The 12,456-nt window shown below is 42.8% G+C and overlaps 1 protein-coding gene across 5 annotated transcripts in view; it reads right to left on the bottom strand.

The window, feature by feature from the left end:
• DENND5B (DENN domain containing 5B) overlaps positions 1 to 12,456 on the bottom strand; it is a 118,950-nt gene that overhangs the window by 22,433 nt on the left and 84,061 nt on the right. For 3 of the 5 annotated variants that reach the window (XM_040595265.1, XM_040595263.1, XM_040595268.1), the window contains 3 exons: positions 3,622 to 3,715; positions 2,505 to 2,615; positions 135 to 266 (listed from right to left, as the gene is read on the bottom strand). In XM_040595265.1, the coding sequence (XP_040451199.1) occupies positions 135 to 266; positions 2,505 to 2,615; positions 3,622 to 3,715 (337 nt within the window). The remainder of the gene's footprint in view (positions 1 to 134; positions 267 to 2,504; positions 2,616 to 3,621; positions 3,716 to 12,456) is intronic. The other 2 variants (XM_040595267.1, XM_040595266.1) reach the window with 1 other exon arrangement.

Raw genomic sequence — 12,456 nt, forward strand, 5'->3', positions numbered from 1 at the left:
TATCCACCCTGCAATCGCCTGGGTATACTGACAGACCAACGCCATTCCAGCTGTGAAGGACTTTCAGGACACCATCTGCAAATGCTATTTACACTCAGTGTAAGCAAGGGTAGAGCACACGGGAGAGGACCTACCTTCATGCGACATTCCTTCAGTAACCCTTCCACAAATTTCCAGTTGGTCTGTGCAATCACAGCTGGAGAGAGGTCTGAGAGTTTGGGCTGCCTTAAATTTTTTCCTAAACTCCTCGCCTCCTGCATGTATTTCTAAAAATTAAACAGAATAATTTCAGGTATTAAAAGTTAGAGGGGCTCTCCTCATCCTAATTCTAGGTGAGCAAATGCTGGTGAAAAGGAACAAGCTAGTGTTAATGTGGGAACAAAATCACCATCTGTCTGATGCTTAGGTGTCAGGCTGTAGAAGTGGAACACTCCCTTCTAACAACAGAAAAAGCAAGATGTTTTCCTGCGTGGTACTGAAACAGTCAATATCAGCTAGTGAACTGTGCTGTTAGCCGCTAGCACAAAGTTAGCCACAGCAAGTGCATAAAAGTGCAACACATTCCTCCATTCAGCAATAAATTCAAAACACCAAGTAAAGTTTCTTTCCATTGTTATTTTATTGTCACTTTAAAAAAATAAAAAAATGAAAAGACATTTGTCTAATTTTTGACCAGACTATACACACATTGAAAAAAAATCCTTTGAAAAAAAAAAGCAAAAGGACAAAGATTTCACCCCTTCCTTTTCATCTGCATAGTTATGAAAAATGAGACTTGATTTTATTGTCAATTAACTTCTTAAGTACAAGTGAAGCTCATTTTAAACAAAACTGACATGAACTGATCATTCATGCTTTTACTGTGGGGTGGTAGTTGAAAAGTATGGACAAAAATTAGCATACTCTTTAAAAAAGGATCCAAGCTATAATAAAAGACTTTTAAACCCTCCTGTTCGACTGCCTTGTTGTTCAGGGGTGGGGTGTTTTTGGTTTGGTTTGGGGTTTCTTTGTTAAGGACAAGTGTCCTCTGCTCCCAGCGTCAGTGACATGGCTACATGCTGAGCAAAGCCAGGAAGTTGGCCACGTTTAGGTGTGCAAACGTGAAGCCCATCAAAAAGTTGTTCAAGCATTATTAATAAAGTTTTTGTTAAAAAGACTAAGAGAATATTGCCAAATAAAAGTCTTGAAACAAAGCGTTCAGCCTGGTGTGGGAATGCTCCACTTCCATAGTGTGCTTTTATCCAATTAATGCTGCCTCTTTGGGTGACAGTATGTGACCGTGACCGCTCTTCCCCTGAAGGAAGCAGATCACATCCCTCCAGCAACTTAGCACTGCTGCTGGCTGGGTTTTCTGGGGAGCTGAAAGGTCTCACTATGGCTGCTGCGTCCTTAGAGCTTTCTGCCTGGGGCAAAAATAATTCATTTCCTGGAATCATAGAATGGTTTGGGTCAGAAGTGACCTTAAAGATCACCTAGTTCCAACCTCTTTGCCATGGACATGGGTACCTTCCACTAGATCAGGAAAAGCAAAAGCAAAATCCTAACACGCTGAAATTAATTGAAATAGCTCACTTATTTTTTATGGGGGAGTACAGTTTTTCTGACAACTGGATTTTTTCAATACAAAATTTGGGCAAGAACCAGTTAACATCAGTCCAACAGGTCAGATGAGAATGGAGTGTTCTGCCATGGAAAGCTGTCTTCAACAAAAGTGCTCAGTTAGGTAATTACACTTTCACCAATACCGTAAGGAATTAAAAATAGTTAAAAACTGCACGTGGGAATAAATAATAAAAATCATATATCACAAATTATGAAAGCGTGTTGTTGTTCAGCAAGCAATCTCACAAGTGAGTTCCATCTATCTCAGTGCAAAAATTAGCAACAAAACCAGTGGAAGAGTAATACAGGGAATATATAATTAGGAATCTAAGATTTCTTTTTAAATGTGAAGGGATAAATAAAATGCAAAGTGTGGTTATATTCTGAAGAGTACAAAACATGGATAACTTTACTTTCTTCATCATATGTCTTGTTACTATAATAAAATAAAAAAATAAAAAAAAATTAACTCTTGTAAATTCAAGAGAAGAATAAGGGTGGGATGAGAGAACCAACTGATTGCTCTTTGCCAGTTCATCAGCATCCACACACCACCACCCTCTTCCACACTGGGATGCAATGATCCAGCAGTCAGAAAGCAATACTTTTTGGATTTGATACCCTAGGCTGAATTGCCCGGCGAGCAACACAGGAAAAAAACAAAGCAAAAATTCTTGTCTTTCAGCCTTGGAGCCATCATGTGTGCCAGGGAGCTGGTGTGGAAGCCTAGAGCTGACTTCCAGCTACTTTTCTGATTATAACCACACATATAACCACAAGCGCTACATGGACGTGCTCATACTCTATGAGAAAGGGAGAGGTTTGAGGCGGAGTGAAGACAGCGGTTCCTCATGCTAACAACATCTCAAAAGCAGTTTTCAACAAGAAAAACTGAAACATACCAGGCAGCATTCAGAGAAGGATTTTTTAGGAGGCCGTGCAGGAGGGGGTGGTCCCTGATCCCACTCCCAGAAGGCCATTGAGTTCTGACGAAGCAAAAGCTCCTCCGATGGCTAAGAGGAGGCAGATGCCCCAATGGCAGAATAGCCAGAAAGAAAGAGACAAAGCAAAAGAAGCATGCATATGATCCACAGCCAAAAAAAGAAGAAAGTAAATACATGACAAAGTATTGAAAAGGCTCTGATGAGATATACACGAGGCAACATTTAAAATACACTTGGGAAGCCATGTTAGCAAAAATAGCAACATATACAAGTGCTGTTTTGCTGTGTTTTCCATGAAACATGATTCAAAGCTGTAGTTCAAGAGTCCACTCATCCGTTCAGGTTCTTTCAGAAGGCAAATGCCAACACTGGCCAACATTATTCAGCAAGATTTACCACAAAACAGCATGAGTGTTTCATTTTTGCTAGTGACATACAAAAGAAACACATGGACATCAATGGAGAAACATGGCAGAAAATATTTAATGAAGGATGAGAAACTGAAAAGACGGGAAAGAAATGCGTGTATGTGACTGACATTTACAAGATGCATGGGAGTTTCCAAGCTTTAGGCATGAAAAGGCCCCGAAGTCTTAACCTTTCAAATAGGCTTACTCATGTCAGGAATCTACGTAAAACAGACCCCCCAAAAAAAATCCTTTAAAAAATGAAAGAGCCCTGCCTAATTCGCCTCTGCAGAGCTGACATTTATTCGAGGACTTGACTTTTCTAGAGACCTTCACTCTGGCCAGCGCTTGGCAGCTGGACCCAGGCGGGCGCCAGGGCTCTGCTCTCTGTATGCAGTATCAGTCAGGGTCTAAATCAGCAAATAAGCCTTTTTCCTGATGACAAAGGGCTGTCTTACTCCAAAATAATAAAAGCATTTTATTTACATTATGTGCTTTGAAGTTGTACAATGCATACAAACATCTGTGATCAGCAGCATCTAAAGGGCTGTGGAGACCCATACAAACCTTACGGTAGCCAAAACCTGCCTGAAGCAGTAGCAGATCAGTTGTTTAAACCTCACCTGGTGGATCACAGGCTCATGCTGCCCACTGACGATGCCACCTACCTCCCTCAAATCGTTGTCCAGCCCGATGTGCTCCGAGTGCTGCCGCAGGCGGTCTTTCCTCCGCTGCGCTGTGGTGCTGCGACTGGCCCAGCGGCTGGGAAGTCAGAGAGAGAGAAGACACATGTGAGTGGAAAAAAAATCAGGAGGGAAAGCCTGGGTCAGGAGCCAGAGGACATCTGATGGGTCAGCAGCTGGAGAAGTGAACCCACAAACTTGGACCCTGCAGTAGATGTGAGTGCAAGCTCGTGCCTGACCTCCCCATGGGAAACCGCCTGGCAGGTGACAGGCCAGTGCGCACCCACGGGACAAAAGCCCTGATGGAAACGTGCCTGCTGCCTGCCAGGGTCTCCAGTGAGAGCTCCTGTGTTACCCAAAATGCAGGTCATGCCGCAACATGGATGCCACCACTAGGTAAATTGTACTTGGTTACCCAGCACCACTGTTGCCTGCTGCATTTGCAGAGGTTTGATAAAAACGGTGTCTGTAGGAGCAAATGAAGTACAATGATGTATTTTGACCAGCAACTTCTTAAGATTTTCCTCTTTTGTGAGAGGCGGTACTTCTTCTTTCTCCACTTTCTATGGTACTGCCAGGAATTATTTCAGAGAAACTTGTCATTGTGATAGTAACTACCATGATATTGGGTGCACCTATGTCTGAAGGCTATAAACAATATTGATGTTCCTGGGATTGATCATGTTGCTATCTTCACCATGTATATATTTTTTTTGCATCAGGTTTCTAAATACCAAGGAAAGCCTATATTTTTCCTACATGTTCATATATGTTTGGCTGCATTTTTAACTCATCTGAAGCTGTTGCCTGAAAGCAGCCAGCTGGTAACCAGGTTTGAAATGAAGCAACCTTAGAGCTCACAAGCATGCAAATTCCTTTATGCCACATACTATAACAAAACACAAACCAAGATAATTCTGTCGCAAGGAATTTCTAGTCTGACTGCAGGGTTTCTAATAATACCATAGCCTTCTGTCAAATCCTTGAAAACCAAAATGTTAAACTGGTGCAGATTAAAAAAATAAGTTAATAAATTATTTATGAAAGAAAGCTGAAATAGCACTGTATAAAGCAACCTATCAAGTATCAAAAATAAGCATCTTAATCCACATGAAGGCTATGTCTTCTGAATGATATTACTTAATTACTGTGGTTGTGTTAATTAAAATTAAAAATACCTTTCACACACAGTAAACAAACAAAAAAAAAGCCTTTAAGTGGATAGCCTTTCAGTTGCTTCATGAAGTCATCTGTTCTGCCTGTCTCCTGCATCAAGAAGTTAAAGAGCAAAACTAAGGTGAGGCAGAACACAAAGCCTGCCCAGGGCAGTGTTCCAGCTCCAGTGCCTGGTGGGATGTATGAATAAGGCTTTACCTATGGAAGGAAGCTGCCTGGAAGAATCTGAAGGAATAACCTAAATCTGGAAGAATTAAAAAAAAAAAAAAGAAAAAGAAAAAAGGAAATAAAAAGAATAAAATGCACCAAGAAAACACCACCTCACACTCCCCATCCTCAGTGCTTGGATCAAAGGGACCCTTCAGAACCTTCTCTTCTCCAGACTGAAGCGTCCATGCTGGGCACCATGCCAGAATGACTGCTCTGAGATGGCTTTTTCTACAGGAGCTGTGATCAGCAGGTAAAGCCCCTGGGGATTTGAGTTCTCTGCTTTTCATTGATCTATACAGAGAGAAACCCAGAGAGGCCCACATCAGAGGCAGAAGTGTGTGCTTGGTAAGCTCCTCCACACAGGCGGGATTGGTGGGGACAGCAGTCTCCAGATCCCAAAGCCATCTACTTCTGTGTGAACGCCAAACAGGAGCATATACAAACAGAACCTGGGATCTGACCTATTTGGGCGAGGAGTTTCAGCTGGTGTAGGCAGATGCGTGCCTGGAGGAGGAAACCCTTGCACAGAGCAGGAGTCAGGTCCTGACATGTCCAGCAAGCTGCTGGGGATGCGTAGGAGGGGAACCTAACCTAAGAGAAGTGCACAGACGTGACCCCTGGTAGCCAAACCCTCCTGTTTCCAGAGAGAAGGACTTTGCATACATAACTATCTCCACCAATTCCTCCAGTGAGTTAACCAAAGACCAAATTTTGGCTAACCACAAAGATAAAAAGGGAAAAAAGTCACAGGACCTGTAGCTTTTATGGTCAAACCAAAGTCCCTTCCTACCTCCCAAATAACGTCAACAAAACAAGTACAAAGGAAGAAATAAACATCTGGGTCTGCATGTAATTATGGTTCAGCACCTCACTATCCCATATGGCAAGAGATTTATTTTTAAAGCAATGTAGCCTCAAGTCTCTGGTAACTAAAAACACCCAGCCCAAACAGGTCTCTGCACAGCAAACGCTGATACCTTCTCAGGGGAATACATCACTGACCTAAGTGTCTTTGCACTTCCTCAGAAGTCTTAAAAATATTCAGCCCATGAGTTTAGTAAGTCACCACTTTTTTTTTTTTTTCCTCCCAGAAGCAACACCCAATGCCTCATTAGATGGCTGGGGTGGGGGTGGGGGGAGGAAATAAAACCTTACATTTTAATAATCTCAGCAAGTAGAAATGTAGTGGAAAAGCCTCCCCCTTGAACAGAGGATAGCAGACATAAAAGTGACTTCAACTACTGGATCTGGAGACCTTCCATTTATTCCAAGTTGGTACCACACTTACATTTCACAAGATAGAATGCCGATAATACATTGGAAAGTTAAGTTATAGATCAAATATTACCCACATCCCATTTTTCTGCTCCAATTTATATGGTATTTTCTGAATTCTAGACAAAGCTTGGATCCCTCCCCACCTGCATTTCTGCAATTACTGGACGATGTAAGAATTGCTAGAAGTATCCTTTGAGGGAACACATCTCACCGAAGGTGAAAGCAGAAAGAAAGCCACAGAATAATCACAAGTAATACGGAATCATTAAAGCATTTTCAGTTAATTCCAGCCTTATGCTGCACCTGGGAGGAGGCACAGGCCATTCTCCAGATTATTTATCAGAATTATTTAAACATTTTCAGCAAACTAATGTAAGGATCATTGGGCATTTATGAACAAAAGACCACTGCTTATTAGCTAGAGCAATTACACACACAGTGAGCTGCACACTCCCTCTTCCCCAACCTCTAAGCTGAGGAAGAGCCGCTGCTGGGGCACTGAGTGAAGTCTATGCATTCGGATGCCACTCTGAATCTCTGGGAGATTTTGTAAAGATCTAACAGCAGATAAGCAGGATTAAGCAGCTGAATCTTTTAAAGCCTTTTCTTTACTGGGCCAGAATTTTCCCAAAATAATGCTTCAGTATTACAATAACTATTCCCTTCCCTCTCATCAGCAGAGATTGCATTTAAATTATTCTTCCTCTCCCTTTGGTGGCTCAAAGTGATTTTACAGGTGGGTAAAAGCCCTCCCCAGAGGCCACACCACCTCCCTTGGGTTGCTGAAATCCCACCTGGGTGCCTCTCCTGGCGCTGACTCTGCTGCTGCCTTATTCACACCTCAGCCCTGGTGCTGCCAAAGCAGCAAGGAAAGCTGTACCGGCACGGGCAAATGCCAGCTTGTTGTCAGCCCTTAGTCTTGGGCTTTTCAGCTAAACCACTACCTCCCGTGTCCCTGTGGAGCAGATGCCAGAGGAGGCTGGTCCCTGCCTTAGGGAGATGAGCCAGCCCCAGCTGGCTGGCACTGGGGAGCGCACACAGCACTGCTGCCCAGCCCAGATGCTGCCCAAGTTCTCCCTGACCCAAAAAACGCCCTCTCCCCTTTATTTTTTGCCTGTAGAGCCATGAGCATGGACTACTGGCATGTTTCATTTACTCCTCACAGTGGAAGCATTGTTACAAGCACCAGGTCCCTGGGCACGAAGCAGCTGCAGCCTGGGTGCCGTGTTGCGGAGAGCCTGGGGACAAGCTGCCTACATGGAGAAGGGAGAAAAGGCTCGTTTCAGTAGTCTGCCCATATCTAACTCCCGTATCCAAAGATGAATGGTCTTCACCGCCAGGGACTGTGAAAAAGCAGTGATATTTCAGAGGAGGGACTACAGAAGACTGTACGCTGTTCTATATAAAGAAAAGAAATGAAGGCACCTCCAAGTAAGACCCTTTTAACACAAAGACAGTGAAGTCAGTATTATTTAATGTCAAATTAGACCCCACAAGTGCAGGAATAGGTTTGAAGAGCTTGCAGGAAATGTAAAGATGACACTTGGAAAAAAGATGGTACTTAACCTGTGATTAATTTAATTAATTAATTTCTGTAATAAAAATGGTAAGGTAGCAGCAAAGCTGAGCTGTCAGAAACCACTCTAGCAAAGCAGCAGCCTCACACCAGGGACTGGCCATGCTGTACTGCAACCATGTGTTCATCTCCCTCCCCCTACCTTCTCCCCTCTTCCCCCACTTTTTAAAGCTCCATGGTGAAATGAAGAAGTGCTGTCTACCCAAACCAGACACAGGTATAACAGGCAGGATATACACTGCAGTACATGCAACATGCTGCTAGGGATCTTCATTCGCAGGAGGATTTAACCAGTATTGACATCATCATGAAATTCACTATCATAATTTACAATCTATTTACAGTGATAACAGAGAGAAGGAAGGAGACAAATGCACTTGTCCATAGGACAGAACCTAAATCTCCTTATACAGGCCATCTCCTGAGGCAGACTACTATTTAGGTCTGCAAATCATGACAATACCCCTTTTACCTATATACTTCCATCAAATGAGTTATCTGACTGTGTTTCCATATTCACAAATTAGCACATAGCTGTCCTACACCCTCCAACAAATCCCCCTAAAGCATGCATGCAGCCTGCACACATTACATACACACAGACTTGTGTATTTGCTTGGGTTCAGATGTAGTTTCCATGGGACTATACAGAGATTCCAAGTCAAATACACATGACACTGAACAAATTAAAAGGAAGGTGGAAACTGAGCTCCACCTGATCAGGGATGGGCCCATGGGGGAGGGGTTCTGCACTGTGAATTGCTCTGCACACACTGATCCATGGTAAGGAGGAGGAAGGCTTGAAGAGAGACTACATCTATTCCGTCCCTGCTGTAGGGCTGAAGAGGAAAGCTTTTAAACTTCTGATGGGCTGGACAAAAACGAGCAAAGTGCCTTGCAGAGAGTGGTCTTGCACTGACAGGCCATCTCATCAGATTACATGAAAAGAAGCAATGTAGAAGGGTGGTACCCACAACCACCATCCTCTGCAAGGAACAGCAGTAGTGATTTGCCAGCATCACCCCTTAAGCCCTGACAAACCCTGGCCTAAGTGGTATTTAATTTGCAAATTCCATTGAGAGCGTGACGCTGTTCAGGGGAGACTAAACAGAACAGAGGATGCAAGGATCTGACACGCATTTTTCCCTGTAAACTTTAAACCTGCACAGCTATTTTAAAACGATATATTAACTGGAAGAAGTTAATTGCCCTTTTACCATCTTGCACCAGTTGAGCAGAGGATCAATCACTACTCAGGAGACTCAGCCATCAGATTCCAAGAGTCCCCACAGCACATAGTTCCTATTTCAGCAACCATTTTTAAGCACAGATTGTCAGTCATGCTGGAGATTCTTGAAAATGAATGTATTTGAAGATGAGTGGTTTATATTTTCATTGCACCTGTCAGTGGTTTGCTATATTAGGTCATCTAATGTATAGCAACTGCTTGTTTCAGATTTCCATACGTAAAAGGTGAGCTTTTACTACTTGCAAGTTTTAAATAACGTCAGTCTTGTGTGTGGGTTGCTCATTGCTTGTCCCTTTCTCATTCATTTAGATGCACTGCAGAGATGCTACTCTATACTACTTGAAAATGCAATTGTTTGGCTTGATGGGGGAAAAAAAAAAAGCTTCTTTGAAGACATCTGGCCTTAGAACTGTACCCAACAGATAGGGAGGTAGAAAAGGTCCATATAATATGAAGCACTCAGTAGAAGAGACAGATCATTTCCTATACAAAAGATAATTTAGCTAAAACCAGAATGAATTCTATCATCGTATAGAGATACAGCAACCGCTTTTCATTATATGCGTCGTGTTTTCTTGAAAAACATTAACCAATGCTAAATGTTAGTGAATAAGCAAACAGTAGTCCTACTTAAAAATGAGAACCAGAGCACCAGGCAGATAAACCCTGGGCAATCCACAGCCTGAAGGGGGGCAGTGACGGAAGCCACAGGACAGTGCCCGCACAAGCTGGGCCATAAACCGGAGCACAAAAATGAACCGATTTTGTACACTCCTAATGCATCATTTTTACAAATAAATACTGACACAGTGGTAAGGTCAGCAAAACATAGCACAGGAAAAAACACCTGGAGAAAACAAACAAATACTTTTGAAATTTGCCTTATGGGTAAGAGCAACACATCACTTAGCTACAGCCTGAGGTTAGGAGGCCAAGCATAGCTGGATCTGCACTTGAAGACTTGGACTTTGCCCGCCTTTTGGGATTGTGGCAGCTCAGGTAGAGCATAGAGGACAGACAAAAGCATGAAGCTCCCAGGAAGCCAGGATACAGGTGAGAGGGCTCAGAAGAGAGATGTGGCCCGCGCAGGAAAGAGGAAACCGGCTGGCTGGGGAAGGAAGCAAGGAAGAAAGTGGGGCTCAGATACAGAAGACGGGAAAAACAGGGCTAAACAAAGAGAAAGCCAAAAAAAAGGATTATTTAAGCCATTTTGTAAGTGTGCAACAAAGCTAAACCTTCCTTTGAAAACAAACAAAAAAAATTAATAAATAAATATCAGTTAATTTGTTCTTTGTAAGCATTCACTACAAATTGCCAGAACGCAAATATATTCCCATGCTTGGTGTGCAATCGATGTTTTCCTCTGCAATATTTAATCTCATTTATCAAGCTTCTTAGTACAAATTAAGTTACAAGGTAATCAATTAGATTGAAAACACAGCTTGTTTCATTGTTTTAATTTTGCACTGTAAGCATATTCACCCTAATTTAACAATTAGCTAATCAAAAACCATGAAGTGTTTATGTAGCTTGGCTTTTTGTCATTCAAATTCCCCTCCTGGATCATTGCAAATGCATCAGCCAGTGGAGTCTCAGATACAGTTTTAAAAGCCTGGCAGAAAATGCATGCAGGGAAGGAAGAGGGGAACATGTGTAAACCACAGTGCGGTGCTGGGGTTTGAAAAAGGAAGGACTCTGGAAACTGTGGCTCTTTTCCAGAATAATAGACAAACTGCCTAAGGAACTGTTTTCTCCTGGGATGCTTTCTAGGAGGACTTCTGCCGAAGTCACTGCTTTACAAGGTTAGAGCAGCATGGATGAGCTGCTTTTGTACCTAGAGGAAGCTACAGCTGCTCCCTGTAGCTTCAGAAGGTTTTCCCATGATGCAGGGGACATACCGAAGGTGATGAGAGCAGAGGGAGTCCCTCAGGTGTGACATGGCTGCCTGTGATGGAAAAGAGGACAGAACTGGGTGGGTTTGGGTTTTTTTTTGGTTTAGGGCTTTTTGTAATTACCGTTAGCTGGGATGAAGTGCCTTTTTCATTACAGAAAAATTATATTTCTTTTAATTTATAAAAATAGTTTGGATGTAACAGTTCCTATATTTTGCTTAAGTTTAGATCTGCATATTCTGCAGTTAATGTCTTTCCATGTTCTGGTGGTTTTGATCAAAAAGATGATTAGGGAAACTGTATACCTGGGAGCCTGTTCTCCAGTTTTATGGAGGTGGGTGTTTGGAATGGGTTTTTTTTTGGTGTTTGGGTTTTGGGGGTTTTTATTTGCCTGTTTTTAAACTTTTCATTACATTTCAGTAAATTGAAGTTTGGAGTTATTTTCAGTGAAGTTTGTGCTTAGCTGAGCAAGTCGACATTTTCTGACCGCCATGGGAGAACAGGTGAGGACCAGCCCTAATGACACAAAGCATGCACCGGCAGTATGAAGGCTGATAAGAATAGGAGCAAATGTAGGAGGAGTTGCTCTCCCGATGAAGAAATGACCAAGCAGGTGAGAGAAATTCAGCAAGCAGTGTGATGCTGGCTGGGGCCAGAGGAACACAGGTTCACCACGTTGTCCAGTCTTCTAAAGGACATCCTGAGGGGAAGCAGGAGGGGGAAGCAGCAGAGCGACAGAAGCGGGGCACAGCATGCTGCTGGGCATGGCCGCAGGACGATGGGTGAATATTGGGCTTCGCTCGTACTACAGACTTTCGTGTTTTAACACTTACACATGGTAACGTGATCAACATTTGTTTCCAGCTGTGTTTAGGTGGAAGTGATCCAATATGACTGTTCACCCTGCCCCTGTCCCCAGGCCCTGCTCTCCATGGCCAGCAAGCAAGAGCCAGACACTTCCTCTCCCAAACACAATTTCTGCCTGTCTAGGCAACATCGTCTTCTGGGATCACATATGGGATCTAGAACTACAAGGAAAAGTGTTTGTTCTTGGCATTATATTTGTGATTTAGATAGATTATACCTGTCACAGCCCAGTAACTGACAGTGGTATTTTCAGTGCTTTGCCTAGATACAGGAAGGGAATAGCTAGATAACATTATGAGCTCTAGTTGTGTATTTGTTAGTTTATCTGCCCAGAAAGGGAAGCAATAAAGATCTGATTGCTGGCCAGCAAGGACAGTTTTTCATTAAAACAGCTCTGATTTGTTTATTTGCTACTGTCCTGCAACAATTGACTGTAACATTGGAATGATTTTTCTTTTCTTCCTTGTTTTCCCCCACAAATAAACTTCCTTGCAACATTCAGGACAAAGTTTGCTATGTAGAACTGAAGTCTGCAAAAACAATTCTCATCTGCACAGCAATATCCTTTGCAT

Source organism: Falco naumanni, chromosome 5 (genome assembly GCF_017639655.2).
Source record: "Falco naumanni isolate bFalNau1 chromosome 5, bFalNau1.pat, whole genome shotgun sequence".
Lineage (NCBI taxonomy): Eukaryota > Metazoa > Chordata > Aves > Falconiformes > Falconidae > Falco > Falco naumanni.